A 24,265-nucleotide genomic window follows, 5' to 3' on the forward strand; every position below is an offset into this window, starting at 1 on the left:
TTTCTAACTATGGACGATCATAAAAAAGGGCATTTTTGGAGCTGTGACATTGTGCTTTTCTACTACGAGAGTCCAAATGTTCATGTGTTATTGAAGTCATGCTAACATGAATGTTAACAAGACACTGACGGACGGTGCAGCAGGGAGGGAAAATACTCTTTCCCCTGTAAATATTTATAGCACAATCATCAGAACAACGCAGGAATGCGTCCTACAACGTGGAAATGAGATAACATTTCAGCACTCCTGGTTCCCTCATCTCAAAGCCAATGGGTTTTTGCTTAGAAGCCTGAAATAAGATCTGTGGTTAACACAAGATTAAGAGACTTTCCCGTTTTGTTCTGCGACATAAGACATGTCCAAGGTTTCTCACATATTCATTTATTTGTGGCAGGCTGCCACATTTGCCAGCACAAATAGATTTTCTGGAGCTATTGAAATGTGTATTACATACCATGTGGTTCTTTATTCATTGCACCACTCTCTGTGGTTCATTTACTGTCTCACATAAACTTTCTACTTCTGGTGACTGCATTAACACTTCAAAAATCATAAAAGTGGTGTTCATTTGTGAAGATTATCTTTTTGATATACTTTTGTCATGGGTCTTAAATGCTGCAATAAACCAAAAACCAATGAAAAAAAACCCACTGAAGCAACTACGACCACTGTAATACAGAACAAACACTGAGATAAACTCTTCAAGAACCTTCGACCCTGAAACCTTTTCATTTTATGGTTGGATTGTTTTTGTCTTTCTTTTTGCATGATGTCACATCCATTCAAAGCCCTGTTACTAAAAAACTATGGAGTTTGCAAACCCTGCTGATGCAAACCAAAAAATATAATTGTAATTAATGCAGTTCATTTACAGTGACACCATGGACACAATTTTAAACTTTTCCATGACCCATTATACCTATTATAAGAAGGACCCACTATCAAGTTTGGAAAAGCATATGCTTCACTGTGTCTGCGGCACCTGCTGGTCCAGTTATGTTACTTTTATGCTGCCACACTCTGTCACATATACACATATCTGTCTTGGAGGGGAAGGCTTGGCCAGTGTAAGTCATGGAAAATGAGAAGCGTGTGAGTTTCTATTGGTATCAAGAAGCAAATAATGTATTTGAGTTAATTTGCCTTACTTGACATTGCACGTCCTTCCATGAGGCTATTGTGCATTGCAATGTCGATGATGAAATTATATTTCAAGCTGCCAGTTCAAGAGCTATGTTACGCCAACAGCTACCTCAAAGAAAATAAATTTGCTGTTATGTTACACTACTTGGAAGGTTATCCCCCAAAGATTACTGTAATAATTGCAAACAAATTTCCATGACTTTTCCAAAACTTTAAATGATTGTTACTAATTCCACGACCTTTCCAGGACTGAAAGATGATATTGTGAAATGTGTGTGAGTGTGTGAGTGTGTTTGGACTTTCTCTTTGAGCGTTATCAATCTTGAAGTGCCTCTCTTAACATCACAACACAAAAATGTCTATTATGCTTTGACTGTTTTTCTGGTTGGACTTATTGAGCTTTTACTCTCTTTTTATGAAAAAGTACGTAACTGATGTATAAAGTCGTGTCCACGTGTGTGTGCGTGTGTGTTTGTTTGTGTGTTTGTGTGTGTGTGTGTGTGTGTGTGTGTGTGTGTGTGTGTGTGTGTGTGTGTGTGTGTGTGTGTGTGTGTGTGTGTGTGTGTGTGTGTGTACCTCAGCCACTCTCTCCAGTAGAGGCTCTAGCCAGTGATCGTTACATTCACAGTGAGAGTCCAAGAAGGTAAGGACGGGTGCCGTGGCGGCATCTGCACCACGAACCCTCGAACGCATCAGTCCTGAGGAAAACAACAGTTACAAAAAACACACATTTAGAAAGATTTCAGCCCCAAATATTTAAAATGGAGTGAATAACTATTCGAATTATATAAAACTTCTTTTTGTCTTTTGTGTACCTTCTCTGCGGTCATTTCTCAACACACGCACTTTTTCAATTTTCCCCAGTAGCGCTCCGTCCTCCGCTGAAACACACACAAAGCATGTACTTACACAATGATCTTACTTGGTGTGTTTGTTTGTACAATTTGTTTGTGTGCATTAACTCACGGTTATCACTGTAGTCGTCAACCAGGATGATCTCTTTGACCAAGTGAGGAGGACTTTTCTTCAGGACACTAAACAGAAAAAGAGTGAATTTATAGCAAAATAAAATGTATTATAAAGGCCTAAAAAAAATCCAAATAGAAAAGATTTTTTTAAGTGGAGAGCACACACCATTCACCTACCTGACCACAGTGCGGAGCAGAGCAGAGCGAGCTTCATTGTGGAAGGTGATGACAACGCTGGATGCTGGCAGCTCTGACTTCCATTGTTTATGTCTGCAACTACACACGCACAAGAAACCGTCAAGATATGAGCAATAAAACACATAAAAAAACACAAAAGTATAAATGTCTACATGTGCACAGACAAATGCAGACATGCACAAACACTCCTACGCACAAACGCGCACAGCTGAATGTGTGAGCAAAGCTGCGAGCTGCAACTGCTCCCTGAACACATTCTGGATACATGAACAATAAATAGGATTTAGTACACACTGAGGTGCACACGCACACACACACGCACACACACACTGTGAGTAATGCTCTGCTGAAGCTTGGATTGACAGTGGGTCTTGCGGACCGCAGGGCAAAAATCCCCTGAGACCTTGTACATGAGTGTGTGTGTCCAACAGAGACAAATCCTGCCCCGACTTAAAAGTGGAAACATGGGTGATAGTACGCTCCATGAGTGAAGGAGCCAAGGGGAGGATGAAGAAATCCTGCTGTAATACCCAGAACACGCTATATATACATCACATGAACAGATGTGTGCGTGTGTGTGTGTGTGTGTGTGTGTGTGTGTGTGTGTGTGTGTGTGTGTGTGTGTTTTCAGAAATTAACTTTCACCTATAAATTAAAAGACTGACAGAGAGGTCTGGTTTAGTGGCATAAATACATACCAGGTGTACAAAATGCACTCTTTAAAGGGACAGTTCACCTGAAAATCAAAAGTACATATTTTTCCTCTTCCCTGCAGTGCTATTTATCAGTCTAGATTGTTCCGGTGCGAGTTGCTGAGTGTTGGAGATATCATCTGTAGAAATGTCTTTCTTCTCTCCAAGACAATGGAACTATATGGCACTTAGCTTGTGATGCTTAAAGCACCAAAAAATACATTAAAAAAAAACATCAATACTGAACTCCATCCGCCAACCATGTCATTGTGGAAAAGGAAGGGTGCATCTATGATAGCTCACGAATCACCACTGTGCGAGTTGACGTTACAGCTCAGCCAAGGAGGAGACTAGCCCTGCCACAAGCCTCTCATCCATGAGTACATGCACGCTTCCTTCTGTGTGGAGATACAGTTAGCAGGTGTAGTTTGGTAGAAAGAAAATAGTTCCTACATAAATCCTACATCCTACAACAAGGTCTGTGGATTATTTTGAGAAACCGGGTCATGATTTCATAAAAGAGACATTGCTGTGAAGAATTTTTGATTTTAGGGTGAACTGTCCCTTTAAAGAGAATAGTACACATTGAATATACAGTTAGATTGTTCGTGTGCAGGATGTGTGTGGTCCTTTTGTCTCTCTCTACCACTTCTGTCAGAGCAGCACTGGCTTTGAAACCCTGCAGTAAATATGCAGCTGCAGCAGTCTTGAATTGGCGTCCTTTTTTACACGCCTGGTGCTGGTGTGCATTACATATCTGTAAAATAAACCTACAAGTTCTTTTGATCTTGTGTTGAAAGCACTGATGAAGTGACCCAGGCCTGAAAAACAAATAAACAAAACTACACTTTTTTTCTGGGAAACTTTCGCAACCAGCCCTGCTGCACGCTTTGCAAACGACACATCACCAACAGATCAATAGGAGACACGTCCCTGCTCTTTTAGTAGGCTAATGGCTCTAGCTGTCTCAGTTAGGTCAATACATCTGTGAGCCAAGACCAGTGCCTTTATAAAAGCAGTCTTTGAATCACACAGTGTGCATCCAGATAGATACTGCAGGACTTAAACCACAAACCGAATACAACAAGTACTGTTGTTTGAGCAAAGTGTTGGCACCGTCTTTACTAATTTGCATCTCAGGTACATTTACAGCTACATTTGTGGGCAAGTTTCAATCACAAAAATGTTAACAAGGAGTGAAACCATTTTGGATTTGGTTTGTTAATTAAAAATGTGTGTGTTGGGGCTCTAGCTCACTGGATAGAGTGTGCACCCAACATGCCTCAGGCTTCTGCAGCGGCCCTGGTTTGAGTCCAGCTTGTGGCCCTTTGCTGCATGTTGTAACCCCCTCTCTATCCTACCTTTCCTGTCTCTCTCATACTGTCCTACAAATAAAGGGAAAATAACCCCAAAATCTAAATAATCTAAAAAAAAATGTGTGTGTTAATGAATTAATGTGTTATTATTTACTATTTAAATTGTTGTTCCAGTTCAAATTTGTGGGGTTTTTTTTCTTGTGTATGTCATGAAATCTGTTTATTTGCCTAAAAGTAGTGAATACCACAAATTCTCTTAAATGGCTTTTTTGAAAAGTGGTTCTTGCATGAGGCCCATTGTTAATGCTAAGTTTGATACCACTTCAAAAATGTTAAAGTTAAATGTATTACAATGAGCTAGAAACTAAAAACAATTAAACTGCTACTAATCCTGCCACTGAAACACTCAAGTGATCAGAATTTATTTGCGCTTTTTTTGTTTTTAAATTAATTTCTACATTGTGAAAAATACTCGAGATGAAATACTTTTCATAATGTCTCTTCAGAAAAGGGCTGAGGCACAGCCAGCACATAAAAGCCCATTACAGCGAGGACGTGTCCCTCTTACTCAGAACAGGTTCCGTGTGTTTTGGCACAACTGATGAGTCAACCAGTCCAACTAGAGTTCACACAAACACACAAACACACACACACACACACACACACACACACACACACACACACACACACACACAAATTCAGTCACTTTCCGTGATTTTGACATTTTTGTTTTATTGAAATTCCGTGGTTCCAAATAAACATTTTTGGGATAAACAATACCAGCTGCCCTATTCACAAACATTCTAAGAATACTCTCAGAGAGCTCCTAATATCCCTTTTCCACCAAAATATTCCCGTGTGTGCAGGTTTATCAAACGTGGAAATACCCACTAAAAATTCCCGATAGACTGTTTTCTCATTGCCAGTTGATCAGAGCTGTGTACACAGCTCTGCAGCAAACGAGTATGCCTTTCTGTTTTCGTTTTTTTAACTTGCCTGTCACATTAGATGTTGCAGACAGGCTGAAAAACACATAAGTAAGAAAGCAGCATGCAGGCCAGTGAAAATGTTACAGTGGTTACTTCTTTTTCATATCTCTTACTTATTAAGTCTCTCTTTCAAGCTAAATTTTAACGATGTTTGAACGCTGCTTCGGCACAGACGGATGGTATTTTGTGTCGGTGCGTTATTGCATCTCGCCAGTAAAGGAGTTAAAATTAGCGCGTTAACCTAGGTCACCACTTGGGTCTTTTGTGCTCAGGTAAAGGAATAATATTGAACATTTTTCCACACGCTGCTGCTGTGTTAATCTACAGTAAAGTTCAGTAGAGTTCTTAATGGGACAGTGTCCAACATTGTCTGTGTGCAACAGTTTTAACTGATGATTGAAGACTGTGTCATATTTTTAATGTGCACTGTATGATTTTGTTTTTGTTGTTGTAACTGCGTGTTGCTGCCACACTTGGCCAGGTCTCCCTTGAAAAAGAGATCTCTGATCTCAATGGGATTAACCTGGTTAAATAACAGCTAATAAATAAATAAATAAATAAATAAATAAATAAATAAATAAATAAATAAATAAATAAATAAATAAATAAATAAATAAATAAATAAATAAATAAATAAATAATAATAATAATAATAATAATAATAATAATAATAATAATGATAATAATAATAATAATAATAATAATAATAATAATAATAATAATAATATATAATAAATAAGTACTAAAATAGCACCATATATTAAAATGTGCAGTTTATTTTTTGTGCATGAACAATATCCCGCACAATACTTAGGAAGGCGGCACGTACATCTGGCTGAGGTAAGAATCAAGCTCACTACAACGCAGTACTCTAATTAAGGGGTCCGGTAGATACTACGCCAGGAGTTATTTTTGTCTCTTCATCCATTTAACAAACAGAACAATCGACAGCCGCTGATTCTGCTCTGCCGCTACTTCCTGGTTTCATCTGATAGTGCACAATAGAGGGAGTTTCCAAGAGATCTTATCAGTCTAGTGCCAATTAGTCAAATAGACAGACCGCAAAGGACAGCGTGGACACACACAATAACACATAAACAATGAAGGTTAAGAGGGACAGAAGGACGCAGGCAACTTTGCAATAGCAGAGATACGTACTGGTCATGTCTCGTATCCGGCACTGCTCTGTCCATACGGAGTTTGTCGCTCTCCACCTGGTTGAACTTGTTCCTGGCGTATGGATCCTGACCCGGTCGGACCACCGTGGCTCCAACATACAGATCCTGGTCAAAATCCTGCCAGCGCACTTTACCTGAACACACACACACAAACATATTAGGCACACGGTCAATAAAAATCCACAGGCTGGAACGACACGCTATTTTGGTGCTGTTTTGTTTGTGTGAATCGTCACATTTTGGTTTTAGTGAGATGACAGGTGGAAGGGTCAAAATAATCAATTTATTGATACATGTCTTCTGAAAAGGAATGTCAGTTTTGGTTAATTTTGCTTTCCAGAGAGTAACACCCATCAGCCAGTAACTAATGGGTTCATTATCAAGAAAGAAAAGTAAAATGATGTTAAATTCACGAGGCCCTTCCTTCTATTCCAGCGCTCCACTGCATAAACGAACACTAGCGCATTGTTTCAAAGTGCTGTCTATTTAGAAGTGGTGAAATTTTGAATATTTTGTGTTGTAAATTGTCTTGCCTTTTATTTTATTTTGTTTTGCTGTGCTGACGGACAGCCATATTAACATATAAAAACATAGTGCTGATTGCTCAGCCTCCAATCTCCTCTGGAAACGTTCGCCTTGGCCGCCCTGCACCGCGCACAAGCCAGATCAGCAGTTAACCAATTGATAATTAATCATCGACATGTCTAATTCTGAGTCTTTGAAAGTGTTTCAATTCTCAGTTTCCACAGTACTGATGCACCGGTACCAGCTGCACTTTTTTGTTAATGTTGACTACAGTCCTCATGCTGTTCTCTGCCACAAACCAAGAATAGAAAGTTGTCATTTTCACATCATATTTGTCTTTTAATTTAAAAGAAAAAAAATAACATGCATGCTATCAGTGTCACCAGTGGTATCAAAAGTGATTTTGAAAATCAATGTTTTTCAAGGTATTAAATAAGTTCGAATTTCCATTATTGTGACATTACAGGTGGAAATGTAAAAAAAAAAAAAAAGTTCAACAATTTCTGAACTAAGAATTGAATCCAGCTCTACATGGTAATTTGGGAAAAGCAAACAAACAAAAAAAAACACACTACAAAGCTGACAGGATACAGCAGAAATACTCATCTTGCTTTGCACAGGAGCCACTTTTGCAAAATGACAGAAGGCCAGGGACCAGTTAATAACCAACATAAATAATTTATATATAATTTGTTTAGAAAACACTAACCATTATCAAACCCACACACACAAATAATTGGCCCAGACCTCTGCTGCAGAGTCTGGGGGATCATATTATAAAACATGGAGCAGATATAGAGCAAATGGGAAACATATAGTAATTTCTCATTCCTTCTTTATGTTTCAACTTTCAGATAAATACTAATCCAACACAGAATAGGTTGTGCAACCAGGTTTTAAAAAGAATCACATTCTCCATGCAACTCTCTGATGAAATACATATCAAATTAACACAGCGTATCCAAAAATAAAAGCTGCCACCAAACAAGAAGTTTAAACCTTCACAAAAGGCTGAAAATGTGTCTGAGGAATGAACGGGATTATACATCAGTGGGAATATGAAATGTCAGCAGCAGCCTGGCTGATGCAAGAATCCTTCACGACTGACAGGAAGGAAACCTCGCCGCTTCAAGCTGCTGCTTGACAAGGCGGCAACATGGCACCAAGGAAAGCTGACATGAGATTTGTGCCGTTTATATGAGAAACTGTGCACAACAAAATTTAGGAAACAAGGCCAGGCTACTTTGGCAAAACTAGTAAACACAAAAGACCATTTATTATGCACTGCGCTGAGTTAGAATAAAATCATACTGAATTTAGTAATTTACTGCAGCCTAAAACATAAATTTAGAAAACGTCAACCGTTATCAAACACAAACACACACACACGCGCGCACACACACACACACACACACACACACACACACACACACACACACAGAGCACGTTGAGTCTGCCTGACCAGATTACAGAGATCACTGTGCACTAAACAGAGAAAGTTGTCATGTTTAATTTCACAGTTTATCACTGACTACTGAGACACAGACTCACACGAATAATAATGCAGCTAATTAGCTGGGTGCAGCTGCTATGCTAATGACTTGTGTTAAGCATATGGCAGAGTGAGATTACACTATCTCTCAGTATGGATGAGTGTGTGTGTGTGACAGGCAGAAACAGACAGACAGACAGACAGACAGACAGACAGAGAGAAACGGAGCCTGACGGGGAGGAGAGTGTGTGTGCATGCGTCTGCCCTGACAGCATGTGAATGTGTCTGGCATGCTAATTATCTAAAGCTCACGATGATCTGCCTGCGACTGTATAACGACGCCTCAGAGACACTGCTGTACGTGTCAGAGTGTGTGATGTCCTTGCTGATATCTGTGTTTACTGGCAGCGAGTAATTAATGTAGTGAAATTAATGTTTTAACTTCTCACGTTGCGAGCTCACACTTTAAAAAATCTTTCGATCCTTTTCTTTGTTCTCTGAATCACTCGAAGCAGATTAACTTCCCACTTTCTCACTGGGATTAGGATTCAGCTGTCGTTTTCCCAATGCTCTCTTTAGCAGGTACACTCATGGAGACGCAGCTGGGGGTTTGCTGTACTGGTCTGTGCTGGTTAAAAGCGTGGTCTGTTGGTTTTCGCTATCCTTCGGCCTCTCGTCACCGAGCCGTTTCCACCCACAGCTGCTGACTGCTTGTTTTTGTTTGTTGCAACAGTTTCTGGAAATCCCTTGACGCTGTCGTGTTTCCACCGATGGTAACTGGCAGGCAAGACTCACCCTCAGTCTGTACTGAACCATGAACCCTTCGCCCACCAGCTCAGAGAACACCAACGCTCGGTGTGCGCACACGTCTTGTTTGATTCACTCCTTGAAAATGATCCAAATAAAACCTTTAAGAGGAACTTAGCAGCAGGCTGAAAAGCAGAGTTTCACACCCAGCATCACTAACAGATGTGTTAAGATGTGGTGAGAAGTGAGCTTCATCGCAACTGTAACTAAACCCAACTGTGAAGTCACGGTGTCCTGGAGTACACGTCTACACCACTGCAGCGAAGTGAGAACATAACTGGAGGTCAGCGAAAACATGTTCAAGGGGTGCCGTTATTCTTTACAGTGGGTCGATGTCTGTTCAGATACAATACTTCTGAATCTGACAAAAAAAAATATTTTAACGCAAGAGGAGCTGAAATGATCAGTCAGTTGATGGATTAGTTAATTAACAGAAAATGAATAAGCAAGTGTTATCATTATTTTTTTACGCTCCATTCTGTTTTCCACCCTTGTAAACTTTATATTTTGGGGTTTTGGACCTCCGGTCATGCAAAACAAGAAATGTGAAGATGTTATCTTGGGCTTTACAGGAGTTCCTGTTTGTTGTAGCTGTTGTTGTGTTTATGGCGTCCTGCTGCTGCTGGTATGTGAAAGTTATTATTTTACAGGTTTCAAAACATCTTGCCAAAGGACGATAGTTGAAAATTATCCCGATGGCCAGTTGACATTTACAGAAATGTTGATTAATGTGTGTTGTCCTTACAAGTAAAATAAATGAAATTAAAAAAATAAAATAAAAATGCTGTGTTACCTTGAATTTGTGAAGAAAACTTACTTACTTAAAATATGTGTTTGCAAAGTACAGAGCAAACGACTGGATAAACAACTCGGATTATTGTTTGAGTTTGTTAACTGATGTTTTGATATAGTTCTGCTGTTGTTCAATGCTGTCCCCAGTCAATAAATCAATATATTCACCATTTTTTTTGGAGGCAGGCGAGAAAAACGTTTTCTTCACAAATTTGAGGTAACATTGCATGACTCATTAATAAACAGACGGCTGTTTTTAGGGTGAAGTGTTTCATTAAGGAGCCAGAAAACTCTGTCAGAAGTGTTTGTGAGACAGTCGAAAAGGCTTCATATCTCACCTCCTCCTTTTAACTATATTTCACTAAAAACTGCAAACATTTGGATTTATGACTTAGACAACATGTCCTAAAAATTAGTTTCATCAAGCGTATTACAGCTCTTGGGAAATGCAACGGCCTAGTAATCTGGTAACAGGTGGTTGTATATGGAATTAGAGCACCAAGTCTCCAAACTTCATCCACTGATGAAGACTATGAGATGTGGTTGATGCTTTTTTTTGTTTTGTTTTGTAAAGGTATTACTATGCCAGATTGTCGGTTAGTGTTTGTCAACATACTTGACAGCAAATGTGGAAGTAAGAGCATACACCAAATTCGCTCGTGTTTGGTGTTTTGCCTCGCCATATTTGCGTTTTTTATGTCTCTTGAATGCCTGTTGATTACAGTCTGGCAGCTGGTTGCTGCCTTTTGATAAAGCCCTGACTGCGTCTGAGCGCGATGGGCGTGCATACCCGTAAACGTCAAGAACACAAAAAACAAGAGGAAAGTAAGAAAATACAGGCAGAGTGCTGCAGAAAAAATATACGGCATACACTTCTGATGGGTCATGAGTGATGATGAAGACATTACTTCTGCATGGGTTTATACATTGATTTTTAGGGAAAATCCTGCAAAGTGTATATTTAAAGTGGTATATCTAGTGCCAAGAACATTAATGTTTACCTGCGATTTCTACAGTTGTCATGATTCAGGTGAAAATATATGCGTGAGTCTAACCATTTAGCGCCAGATTCTACAGTGGTGAGCATGTTCAGTCCTTTTTGTCCTTAATACAAATCACAACACAGAGCGTTGAAAGAAAAAGCCCTGTGACAATCAGTTCCTCAAATATTCATTGTATTAAGGTTCGTTTGGTGCATCACCATGTGTTAAGTGTTTTATGATAATGACTTAAGGAATTGTTTTTTTTTTTAACTAAGTGCCCCTATTTTGTGTGAAACCAGAGAAACACACTCTGTTTAAATTAGAGGACAACCCGAGCTCTCACTTCTTCACTCTCATTGCCGCCACATTTTTTCATGATTTTATCCTCCATCTTTTTCACCCTTCACTCTCCCAGTCTCTCCTTCTCTCTTTTACACCACTTTCCCCTCTCCTTCTTCCTCCTCTTGTGGTGAGTGTGTGTTTGTGGGTGACGCTGTGATACGCTGCTACCGTTGTAATCATGTAAAGTCACCCTGAAGTTGAAATGCCCCCACTTCAACATTCAAATTGGATTCCATTTCCACCGCTGGATCAGATAAGAGAGTGTGTGTTCAGCTTTCGCAGGTCACGGGCTTGTGAAGGAGGGGCGGCTGCTTTGAGCCGGGCTGAGGATGAGAGCTGAATGAGAAATCGCGGCTCAGATGCTCCTTCTGCTGTGACTCCTCTGTTCTGCTCTGCACTGTCGGACTCCGAAACAATGTTTCTCAAAGCCTGGGTGGAGACGCATAGCTGGGTTTGCAGCTACATTAAAATAGATACTTGAATTATTTTGGAAAGCTCCGACACTTGAAATTTGCATCACAATGCTGGCTGTGTTGAATTGTCTTCTCTTTCTCTGCAGCCGTTAAAACATGATGAAGGTTAAAGAGACTGAGGGTGTTCATGCTCTAATGGTCATAAAACTATGCCACTGTGTTACCACAGTTCAAAAAGGAAATGGTTTTGGTTGCGGGGACATGATGTGGAAAACTTTTTTTACATGACTGTGGTATGCAGTCAGCCATGCACATGTTTTACAGCGGGGAAGGGTCTGTCCTTTTTTCTTGGTACAATAACAAGCAGAAACAAAAAGATACTGGTCAAATTTTCTGGTAACAAATATGACAAAAGAAACATTGGATATAAAGATATAAAGCATTTATAATGTTGACATTTTAATTATAAATCAACACACAAATGCTACACAGGTTTTTTTGCACATATATTAATCTGTTCAAACCCTTTTTCCACACAGTTTCTTCAGCTGCGTGTTGGTACTTTATACCTTGAAGGTATTGACTGATATAACCCAGAACCAAGTATTGTTGAAACTCCTCCAGTGAAACAATACTTGCTTTAAATCATTTTTGTGCCCAGATCTAGAAAAAAATGACTATGGTTTTGCTTGCAGCCAATCACTGCAAACGTTTTTCAATTTAATGCAGTCTGTGATTGGTCCACTATCACCAGAGCTACAACCCTTACGGTCTGCTGTGTGGTGAATTTGATGGCCATCCTACACGCCTGTGTCGTCTGGTGGCATTTTACACAACTGAGTGCCTCCATCACATGATGGGTATCAAATAAGGTAGAAAAAAAGGTATCAAATTAATTACTATGTTGGTATCTGCATCACTTTAAGGTACTGGTATTAGTACTGGTAAAGGATTTTTTTTAAATGATACCCAGTCCTAACAGGTGCAGATAAAGATCAGGCATTACACTATTAGTATTATACTATTTGTAGAATTAGTTTCCAGTAGTGACTGTGTAGGATTTTCATCCAAAAAAGACCTAAGCAATTCCAAAATTCACCACATGATTTTATTTATTGAAATATTCTGCTTCAATCCATATTTGTTGGCATACAGCCTTTCAAAACCAACATTTTCACTGCAGTAAAAAAACTGTTTGCACTCCCACACAAAGCGAGGCTGGCGCCTGGAATAATGGCAGCAATCTAAAAATGCCATAAATTCCATTTATATAACCACAATAACAAAAAAAATCGACTTTAGCTTTAAATCAATTGCCATTTCTGTAGTTGCCTAATGTTGCTATAAGCCTCGGGGCGCAATTATTATTTCATCTTTATTTTATGCCCTTATTGGATTAACCTGCTGCCTGCATGTATTCATGTGACTAAACTGGAAAGTTGTGTTCATTTAATTTAGTGACTCATTTAATCCAATGAATCACTTTATTCAATTTAGTATTTTGTTTGAGGATTTTTTAAAATTTGTGTTTTTGGGGTGATGAGTCATAAAATCTGATGAGACACATTCGAAGCCTCACCCAAAAAAACTCAATAGACACATCAAATGTTTAAAAAAAAAAAGGTATTTGGTACAGACTTAACTTTATAGCTTGTGTTTTTTAAAACACAAAAAAACTTCCCTGCAAACATTCAAATAAATGTCATTATTAGGAAGGATTTTATCTGTTTCTGGCACTAACGTCATCATGTAGTCATGCATTTCAGGCACAGTTTAATCGCAGTGCATGATGGGTGATGAAATGAAGTTTCCTACCTGGTGGCAGAGTCTCCAGGCTGTGAGTCTTGTCATCAAACACGTGAGTTTTGCTCCTGCTGGACAAGCCACTGGAGCCCCAATCATCCTGAAACACAAAAAACAAACACACACTGATTAGCACAAATACACACGGTTTAATCTTAAGCCAAATAAACAGGAGAGCAGCTGACAGACATATTATCCGACACAGGAATCGTACCTTGTTAAGATATTAATTAGAGCATTTTTGCTGTAAAATGCCAGTATTATGAAGATTATCACACTGATTGCTGAAAAACATCACATAGGAAATCAGCTGAATAAACTAATCCTTAGTCACAAGTTTCAAATGAGATGAATTCTTTGGACTGTTCTGTTTCATAGTTTGAAGAAAACCACATGATGGATATTTGCTATGTCTCTTTATTATGAGTCCTTGTTGTTTATTTTTGTAATGAAACAATGACGAAGGTTAGTATTAAATTCAGCCCGACCCCCTTTATTCTTAGAATTCAACCACATCAGCAGCCACAGCTGAAAGTCACTGAAAAACTGACATAAAAACTCACTTTCAGACTTAAAATGGTAAATAAATCTGAGTAACATTTGTCAGTGTAACTGAACCGTTCTTGATTATGTAAAACCTTTATTTTATAGAACTTGTGCCAGCTTAAACTGTTTTACAGTGCAGGAGGAATGAGACAGGAGTGACCATGTGTGAGCATTAACAGACAACCTGGACTTACGTTTCATTCCAAACCAAGAGGAGAAAAGCACGTTTTTGAGCACTTCATCCAGTAAATGATATATAGTGAAAGTATTTTGCAAAAGCTATTTCTGAACCAGAGTCTGCCTCAGTTGAGTGCACTCAGGTTAAAACCATTTATACAACAGGACGTCCAGCAAAAGTGATTCTACTGTCTGAAGTATAGGCCTTAAAAAAATAATGGACATAGCCACTGTGACATTACATTGATACGTGAACACACGTTTTGAAGCCTTGAGTTTGGCATTTTGGCCTTATTTATCTTGTTTTTTTTTTTACTTAGAGCCAGAAAGGACCATATTTGGAAGAAAGGCTGAAGCTGTGGAGGAGTGAAGGGTGGATCAGACTCAAGCCTTAATTATGAGTTACTTTTAGGGATGCTCCCCACAAATTAAACGTGGTAAATCTACAGCTCACAGCAACTTAATACAATACAGTCTCTGGTTTTTGTTTGATATCTAATGTAGGCAAAATATGTTGTTGCACAGATCCAATCTCTCATTGGTGTTGTTAGCTTCTTTACTGTGTTACATGAATGTCACTCTCACTCTAAACGTCACACTTAGACTGAACTCCATTCATCCTCTCTAACTCTATATGGACAAAAAAGGGATTGAATAGTTAAATATTCAATATTAAACACCAAAGTCCAATTCAAGTGGCATAATTCTGACTTGGGTACAGCCCTGTAACCTTAAGCCTAGATAAAATGTAAACAGGTAAGTTATTTAAAATTCACCCCTCCTACAGTTGTCATGAACGGAAAATTCACTATAGAGAAAAAAACAGTTTTGCACCAGGCTGTAAACATGATTATTTCTGCTGTAAAGCTGGGTATTTAATAACATGGGGGTCTGTGGGGATTTACTCGTTTCTGGAGCCAGCCTCAAGTGGCCATTTGAGGTTTTTGGCACTTCAACACTGGCTTCATTTTCAGCCTCAGAGGTTGCCATTTGGTTCCAAGACATTGAACAATCAAAGCGTCTTCTAGTGGAGCAGTGAATGCAACAAAATCGCTTCATACACAATTCATCCCATTCAATCATCAGATCGCTCATCCACACCTTTAGTCGTCCTCAGCCTGATAATCTGACTTAAAAGCTGCGTGTTTCACTTCATTCACGGTTTGAATCGCTGACAAAAACTTGAGATGTGTGAAGCGATTCAAAGGTCTGGAAACAGGCACTCATTCTTTCATTCACTCACTTACTCACTCATCTGATTGCTTTCATCCCCTCCTGTCCATTCTTCAGGTCATTCATCCATTCACTCCACCACTGCATTGAGAAACATGGTACACTCACCATTTACACAAATGGACAGATGACCGAGCCATCCCGCCTTTATGTTACCATTAAAACCCACTGGATCGATACACTGGGAGGCACAGTAATTAGCACCATTCATCGCCTGTCCAGTCCATTGCCCTTGACTTCAAAAACTATTGTCCAACTCTATTATTTGCTCTGTAGTTCCCTTTCACCTTCAGCCTCTCCAAAATGCTTTATTGATCTGTTTTCTCAACTGCCTCAGGACAGCCAATGACAGTGTGACATTAGAGACCACAACAAACTCTATTCAACAGTTCATTTCTACACCTGAGAGAAGTGATGAAGGGCAGAAAAACGAGTTTCACACTATTTTTTGTGCTTCTTTGGGACTTAAAATTTCTACTATCAAAATAACTGCTGTTGTTTTCAATGACATCATTTCACTCTGTGCCAGATTTTCAATTCATCCACCGTCAATCTGCTCGATAACTATACGCATCTGTCAGACTGGAATAAGATTTGATTGTCCGACACCCACAGCTACTATAAAAAAAACCTACATAAAATCAATTTCTATATGTGTTCATGACAGCTGAGTGTGTGCACAGTCAGATGGTAATGCTCAGTGTAGGATGAAAACTAAAGCTGGCAGAATATTCTCGCTGTAGAGATACACTTTGACAGGCTCTGGGGGAAAAACAGGACATGTTTTCAAGTGAAATAAAGCTCCAAATTGGCGTCGGACTTTTGCTTCGTTGGGCTTTTTTGTCTTTCTGACATTTTAAGGTGAACTCTTCAAACCTAAATGTTTCCTGGCTCTACATTTTGAGCTGATTAGACCATTTTTCACCTGCATGGTTGATCTGATAGAGCTTCTTTCCCTCTCCAGGCGTCATGTGTTTTCCCTGCTTTAGAGTGCCACTAAATATGCAGCAAGTATACTCACATTTGCATGTGCTGCATCTTTCACAGTGGGGAGATTTTGTCGAATTTTGCTGTAAGCTAAGTATTTTTGAACCGGGATCTCAGTTCCTATGTTTTCTCTTTAAGTAACTAATGGTAACAAAACTTTTAGGAATTAGTTCATTATTGAGCAAAACAGGCTGCAATGTAACCTCTCAGGGCATTTGAGCACCATCAGTTTATGTCCACTCAAAGTGTTTGTTTTTTCCACCGTCAGGCTCAGATTGTTATTCTACTGTAAGTGTCTGACAACATTATGTAAAGGATCCCTGCAGAGAGACCTTTTAGTTAAACAGTAAGATCCTTTCTGTTTACTCAGAAACAGCCACAAAGTCGCCATCACCAAACTCACCAGACTGCATTTAAATAAATAGTCATTATGTGGGGATAAAGCCAGCGCATTTTCACATTTAACTGAGTGAATTAACGGTTTATTTAACCAAATCAGAGTTGATTGTTTGAACAGTGGAAATGTGAACTGAGATGAATTTTGTGAGTTTTACTTTGTTTCTGTTGACTTTGAATGAAGTATATGTTTTACCATGTTAAAATTTGTTTGACCTTTTTGTCACTCTCAGCTGGAAATACTTTGTCATTGGTGAGGAGAAAATTACTGTTAGTATTTGAATAGATTGTAAACTCTAGAGCGGAGGTTTTAACCATAAGCCCCTTTGGGTTTCTTCACCTCTCCTGCACAATTCTTGTCATGTTTGTTATTATTTACTTGCTTTTATTTAATCTTTTGTGCTAATAAATCAATACAAATAAATAAAAGTTGCAGCCCTTGCTCTATTCAAGTGTGACAGTGAGTCAGCATGCACAACAGCAGGACCCTGAAACTCAGGCAGCTATACAGAATAAGGCCTTCATTGATTTTTATCATTTACATCTGTACTTCTCCTCCTGCGACATTAAATGCAGCACTGCAGCTGGTACACTTCAATGTAGTTAACGCTATTAGCTGCTCCAGAGACAAGTCAGGACGCCCAGTGTTAGAGGAGCATATCAGCTGAAAGTGAGCTGCATCATTTGAAATCAGTATTAAAGTTTGAACTAATAGTTAAGTTATAATATTATCACATTTTGTCAATTTTTTTTAGATATAGCACCACAGCCTTTATTTATTTTCTTTGTACCCGCTCTTTCTAACTGCGACCTGCTGACAGTCTACCAAAAGATTTTTGTTAGGTATGATTTCAGCAGCTGTTTTCAATTTGCAATCAATTTATAATAAGACCGTTTAAATGACAGACAGCTGGCTGAACAAGCAGCCAGCAGCCTGTTGAACATCCACTAGTTTACTGCTGAGTGTTGAGAGACGACCAAAATAAAATGAAGCCTCGCTTCCTTAAGGAAACACTCCACCATTACAGTCTTTTTTCTCGACTGCACAGATTTGAAACATAATTTTAATATGTTAAAAATGTTAAATACGATTTGGGAATTAAAAAAATCTGTTTCTAAGTCCCACGCCTTCGTATGTTTGTATTCCCTCGACACACTCATGAAGAGCCAGGGAACAGATCAGCGAGTAATTTCCCTGCTGTGATGATAAATGCCAGCAGTATGACTGCAGTCCTGCAATTTAACTACAGAAATTCACAAGGCAACTCTTTTTTAACAGACAGCTGAGGACACCAAGGTGACAGAGAGGGGAATGAGGGGAAATCAAAGAAAGAAAGACAGAAAGAGAAGAACATCGTAAAAAAAAGGAAAAGAAAAGAGAACTGGAAAGAAAGCAAAGAGAGAGAAAGTTTAATTCTCCAGCAGTGACTGTGCTGCATTCTTCGGTCTAAACCCACCCTGTGATTTATGGGAATTGCAGTCCATCACGGATCGCACAGAGAAAGAAAGCATTAGGAGATGATGAGGACGATGCAGTGCTTTAAGGACCAATACGTGTGATTGATCAACAAATGGTTGCTATAAATATGACTTATCGCTGATTGAAAGATGATTTAAAAGGGTAAGTAGAGAGCAGATGTTGGAGAGCTATTTTTATAACCCACATCACATGAATGGCTTTGAAAACCTCTTAGTGATAATGGCCCCAGCCTGTTTCTGCCTCTGCTCCAAACACAAACATGATTGATTGAAACTGTGCGCACACAAAAAGACATAAAGACATCACACACCTCAGAGAATCAGCTGCAGCCAGCGGAAACTAGGGCTGTAACAGTTCGTGTTTGTGTTTTTGTTTGGGTGCTTTGGATTTTTAAATATTAAAAAAAATTAAATATAATAAATATAAAAGCTTTTTTTTTAAAAAAAAAAAAATTATATTTATTTTGTATTTTTAATTTCAACCGTTTGTTTTTAGTGTCATATCCTGTTGTCACCTGTTGACTTTTGGTAAAGTGTTTCTTAAGTCTTCGTGCAGTGAAATACAGAAGAGTTAAATGATCCTTGGAATGAAAATGATTTACCAAAGTTGCCCGTTCTGCAGCAGAGGGACTGTGTCATTCTTTGACATTTGCTCTACTGTCATCAAAATAAATGAAAACAAAGTGATCACTATACATTTGGGGTTTTTTCTCCCCCACCATACCAAACTTGCACCGTTACTTGTAAATCGGAGTCTGAACCGAACTGGGACTTTTGTGTACCATTAAAACTCTATTACAAACCTCGAAAAAAAAACCATAGTGTTTTGAGTAACTATTAACCCCTTAGAATCCTGTATTTTAAAACATTTTTTCCCTTTAGATGTCCCGATCGCATCATATATTTAGTATTCTATATCACCTTCTTGTAACTCTCTATATGCTGTTAACAAAGTGTCATATTATAACCACGAACAAAGTCTGTGATGACCGACCCATCAGCAGGTTCGCTAAAGCCACGCTGTGAGCAGCATGTGACGGCGAGCTCCTTGAAATGCTGAGGCGCGCTGCAGAGCTGCCTGTTGCTATTACTACTTATTCTCCTCATTTATGAAGCCATGCTCGCCAGGGTACTGTCAACAAAACAATCATGCAATTATTTCACAATAAAACAACTTGTGTTAACAAATTAAGGGATTCTGTCCACAGACACACTGTCAAAGGGCTTTTATTTTGAAATTGAAACACATGGTATTGAGTTAAAAATCTTCTTTTTTTCTGTCTCTGACAAATAGACATTGAAACTCTGGTGAAAGTTGGTATTATGTCTGTGTGATTATCAAGGGACTATTTTCACAGTCTGTTTTTGCCAAAAAAAATGACATGCATCACGTAGAAAAAAAAACAAGTGAGACTCCTTTGGAGTGATAGATGGGATGATAGATACCACTCTGGAAACAGCTAGCCTGGCTCTGTACATATGCAGTTTTTCTTAGTTTGTTTTCACTCCTTCCCTGTCCACATCTTTCTCTCTCTCTCTTTCTCTCTCTTTTGCTGCGTCACTTTGGCAGTCGTTTGCTTAGTCTGCCATCTGACAGATGGTCATGACACATAGAGGCAAAAAGACACACTTCATACACACACTGAATTTCAAAAACACACACTCAGCTCATACAGGAGGGGGACAGTTGAGTCGTCTGTCACTGTGGTGTAAAGCCAGTTTCCTTCCAGCTCTCTGGTCAGTGAGAGAAAACATGAAATTAATCTCATAAATGCTCTGCTGCGAATAAATGTTTAAATATCTGTGTGAGGTATAGCTCCTTTTTTTGTTGTTTGGTTAGAGTTGTTTAATCTGCCTTTTTAGGATTTTTCTCCTGCGGCAGTTCGTTTGTTTTCCTGGTTTGAGCCACCCAACAACTCTCGTGGGTGTCTGTGTCCCCGTGGTGTGTGTTTATCTCCGCGCTTTGTTGTTGGTTTATGTAGGGCAGCGTAGAGCATCTTACTGCACATGGTGCGATAAAAACGTTATATTTATTTTAAAAAATGGTATAATTCTGGGTCTTTTTAACGTCATGCTGCAGCACAGGGTGACAGGAAAATAAAAGGACCGGTGACGCCTGAAAGGCCATGAGCAACCCTCTCACAATGTGACAGGTACACGCTGTATGTCAAAGCACCTCCAGTCAACTAACTATGAACACACAGCGAGGCTGTCAGCATCAATTTCAATATTCAAAATCCAGTCGCCTGTCAAAGGAGCCTAAATCTGCCTGTTGCACATGTCAAAAACATCAATTTCTGTCTTCCATTTTACAGCTGAACGCATTTCTGGCTCCTCGTGTTGTGACTTCATATGAACCCTGAAGAGAATTGAAAGTGCTGCTCCTCTTAAACTTCTCTCTGAGCAATGTCTCAAAGATATTTAAATCCCCTTCAAGCAAAAAGCAAAACACGCAGAGTCAAATCTTTCAGGAATTTACATAAATGAAAAAGCTACATGCTATCAATCAAGAATCCATGTATATTTAACATAACACATTCAAACTTCAGGTTGTTTTGGTCGAAATTTTGCCCATTCATAGTCAGATTTGATTTCTAGAAGCAATTACCGGCCTTAAAAAACCTTTTTTTTCTCTACAAAGGGCACAAAGGAGCTCTCACACCTGCTTCTCTGATAATGGGATGGACTTAAGACCCACAACAGATCAGACCAAGCATGCGTGTGTGTTAACACATGTCAGCTCATATTTGTGTATGTAGGGGTTTGCAGGCTCACGTGCATTAGTGTGTCAGCCTCGGCTGTTCGTCTGCAAGTGAATGTATGTGTGCGCGTTTGATCCGGTCTCTAAGTCGAGTCTCTAATAGTCAGAGTATAATCCACAGTAATCTGATTACATCCACTGATAGACGGAGTCAAGAGTTCACTAACACACACACAGACACACAAACACGTATGAATGGCCTGCACACATATATACACACTGTTGAAAGTGCATTTGAACCACGCCTGAAGAAAACGTCTTCATTCTAGTTTATTCATTATGAAACACGAGTAACTGTGGGACTTCTTTCTGCATAAATTCAAAAACTGAAGCCAAAACTGGTCTTGATTTCAGGGCGTAAATCCAGATGAAACCATGTATCTTATACAATGAGTGGTGCCAATGATCTGATTTGCTGTGTGGGCTTAATCACATCACAAAATCCCTCAAAAAGACACCAGCGCAGTACAATGCGTCAGGCATCCAGAGCAGCAGAGAGAGGAGGTAAAGAAACACACTGATGGACGGCAGCACACAGAGACCATACAATATGCTGCTGGAGGTTGTCATTATTTAAAACCCTGCTTAAATTAAATTTGTCGCTCTGTTCTGTATTACACCGTTACATCTTGTATTGGTTGTGTGCCCGGGGACTGCAGAAATTATCTTGAAAACAGGCCAGTGCCTTCTGTTGTTCAACTGTGAAAGGTCCCTGCTAACTGAAATTAAATGAGTTAGTAAATGAAACAAATTTATTTCTGAGGAGTCTTCAGCCACGCTGTCCGTGAGGGTGAACAGTTAGCTGAATGCTAACTTTCACAGTGACAACGTTATTAGCCGAGGCTGAGGAGGTATAATGGTTTACCGTGTTCAACAGCTTAGTTTAGCGTGCTGGCATGATAATAACCACTGAACAGAGTAGAGCCAAGGCTGATGGGAGTTTAATCAGCTTTGCAGGTATTGGACAAATTAAATTTTCAACCTAATACTTGTGCTGATTTAAAGTCAGGGAATCACCAAAGTTAACAGCCAACGGTTTATTCTGAAATGTTCAGTTAACTTAACAATTACATATAAATTAAACATAAATTAAGACTAGTAGCTATGTTTACTTAATTTTTTTTTCAAGGCAATGAGTTTCCTTTATTTTTCAAGTACTGTCAAATTGTCAGATTTTAAAGTGTACAAACTTAAATGCATTTTTCACAGCTGGAAATATGTTCTTTTCATAAAACTGGGCCATCTATGCTGTAGAAACACAGAATTACCTTCAAAAGTGGTGCTACATGACCAGAGGAAAAAAGAAAAAAAGAGCTGTGGCATTCGCATTCACTCCAGAGGTAGAAAACCTACAACTACCAGAATGCATTGTGCCACACCGGAACAATAAACGTTAAAGTAATGCATGTTGGACAGCTTTTCCACAGGAAACAACTAACACGTTGGAAAACAAAAATTAGACTGGAATTAGACCATCTCATGACTATCTTAGATTTCAGAAATACTTCAGACTGCAATTCTCTCTACTAGCATGTTTTGAAGGGCCACAGTTTAAATAACTTGCTAGGAAGAAAAAAAATTGAACAAGTATGATTAAAAAAGAAGCCAAAAGTTGGAAAAGTGCAGGAAACCGCAACAGGCTGCATGCACGGTCGGCACATGCGCATTCTCCGTTAACCCCCCCCCACTCCTCAGCATATTAGCAGGGAGACATAACAGGGGACACGTTATATATTTTGTACAAAAATGTGGCATCTTCGTCTGCGAGACTCACTGAGAACGCACACGTTCACATTGTAACCGTGTTAATATCAGTGAATCAGGCCCCCTGTGGAGATGCTGTCCTCTCTGGCTCACATGGCAAGTTGTTTATTCAGGAGAAGAAAGAATCTAGAACAAGTCACATTTTTTTTCCCTCCTCTTTAATCACAGCACTGTGTCCTCGGGCCACACACACACACGCACACGCACGCACACACACACAGAACAGTATCTTCTGGCATTAGTTCAACATGAAAGAATGAGAGGAGCGAAAAGACGCTTGTTGCTGAAAACAAGTCTTAAAAAACAGCCATTACTGGGATGTCATTACACACAGGAGGAGCGCGAGGTTAGATGAGGAGGGAGGATGCAGACGGAGGGTTTTTGGCATTTGCGGTCGTTTTCTTTTGCCTCCCACCCAGCAGAGCTTTCTGGCAATGCAGTGTTGAAGTTCAATCTGCTGAAACTAACTTTTTTGTGCCTCTGTAGCAGCAAACTTTGGAATAAAACTGTCAAATTACATATAACTGAACTTTTCACCTGCGAGCGACCCCTCCTCCCGAGTTTGCCAAACTTCATTTCATTTTAATCTTATCCCCCATCTCCCCCTTTATCACGTGGAGGCGTCTCCTCCCATCTCCTCTCCCCTCACTGATTCTCCCATCCGCATGCCCCCTCCCACAGATCAGCTCTCATACAAACACTTTTTTACTCTCCTCCTCCTCCTCTTTTTTCTCCCTCAGGCCCGGACAAACATTTTGATTTTTAGTCTGTTATTTTCCCAATGCTGCATTACCCGTGCTCCTCTCTGCTCACCACCTACGGCAGCTGCAAAGAACTGGAGAGCTCGCTCAAACCACAACTCACAACTTTATTTTATCATATAGCCAAATATCTCAAAGGACTTCAAGTGAGGAAATTATGCTTTGGGTTAAAACCTATAAATAAGTGAAAACATCACATCTTCAGCATGCAAGATTTTCAAGAGCTCTATTTGAGACTCTGAATTTTTAAAATTTATCTAGCTGCTTCTGCTAAATACTGCCGAAGGGAAATATTAGTGGGAACATTTTGCACATGGTTGATTTTGCTCTCACCATAGCTGGTTGGCAGACATGTGAGAACGTCCCAGTCAAGAGACAGAGACAGAGACAGAGGGACTGCAGGGACGAGAGCGGAGCATAAGGATGCAACAGTCAGCCACGAGCGATTCATCCACGTCCGTTACGTCAAACTACAGCATTAAAGGACCATCTGGTATTTTATCTGACATTAAACATATTT

At 39.4% G+C, this 24,265-nt stretch overlaps 1 protein-coding gene across 2 annotated transcripts in view; it reads right to left on the reverse strand.

The window, feature by feature from the left end:
* Positions 1–24,265, reverse strand: part of galnt2 (UDP-N-acetyl-alpha-D-galactosamine:polypeptide N-acetylgalactosaminyltransferase 2) — a 75,724-nt gene that overhangs the window by 24,328 nt on the left and 27,131 nt on the right. For both annotated transcript variants that reach the window (XM_088078197.1, XM_042497372.2), the window contains exons 2-7: positions 13,654–13,741; positions 6,465–6,618; positions 2,289–2,387; positions 2,110–2,177; positions 1,959–2,024; positions 1,720–1,841 (exon numbers count right to left, since the gene is read on the reverse strand). In XM_088078197.1, coding sequence (XP_087934323.1) covers positions 1,720–1,841; positions 1,959–2,024; positions 2,110–2,177; positions 2,289–2,387; positions 6,465–6,618; positions 13,654–13,741 — 597 coding nt within the window. The remainder of the gene's footprint in view (positions 1–1,719; positions 1,842–1,958; positions 2,025–2,109; positions 2,178–2,288; positions 2,388–6,464; positions 6,619–13,653; positions 13,742–24,265) is intronic.

Source organism: Plectropomus leopardus, chromosome 1 (genome assembly GCF_026936395.1).
Source record: "Plectropomus leopardus strain MGB_pleo_1.0 chromosome 1, ASM2693639v1, whole genome shotgun sequence".
Taxonomy (NCBI): Eukaryota; Metazoa; Chordata; class Actinopteri; order Perciformes; family Serranidae; genus Plectropomus; species Plectropomus leopardus.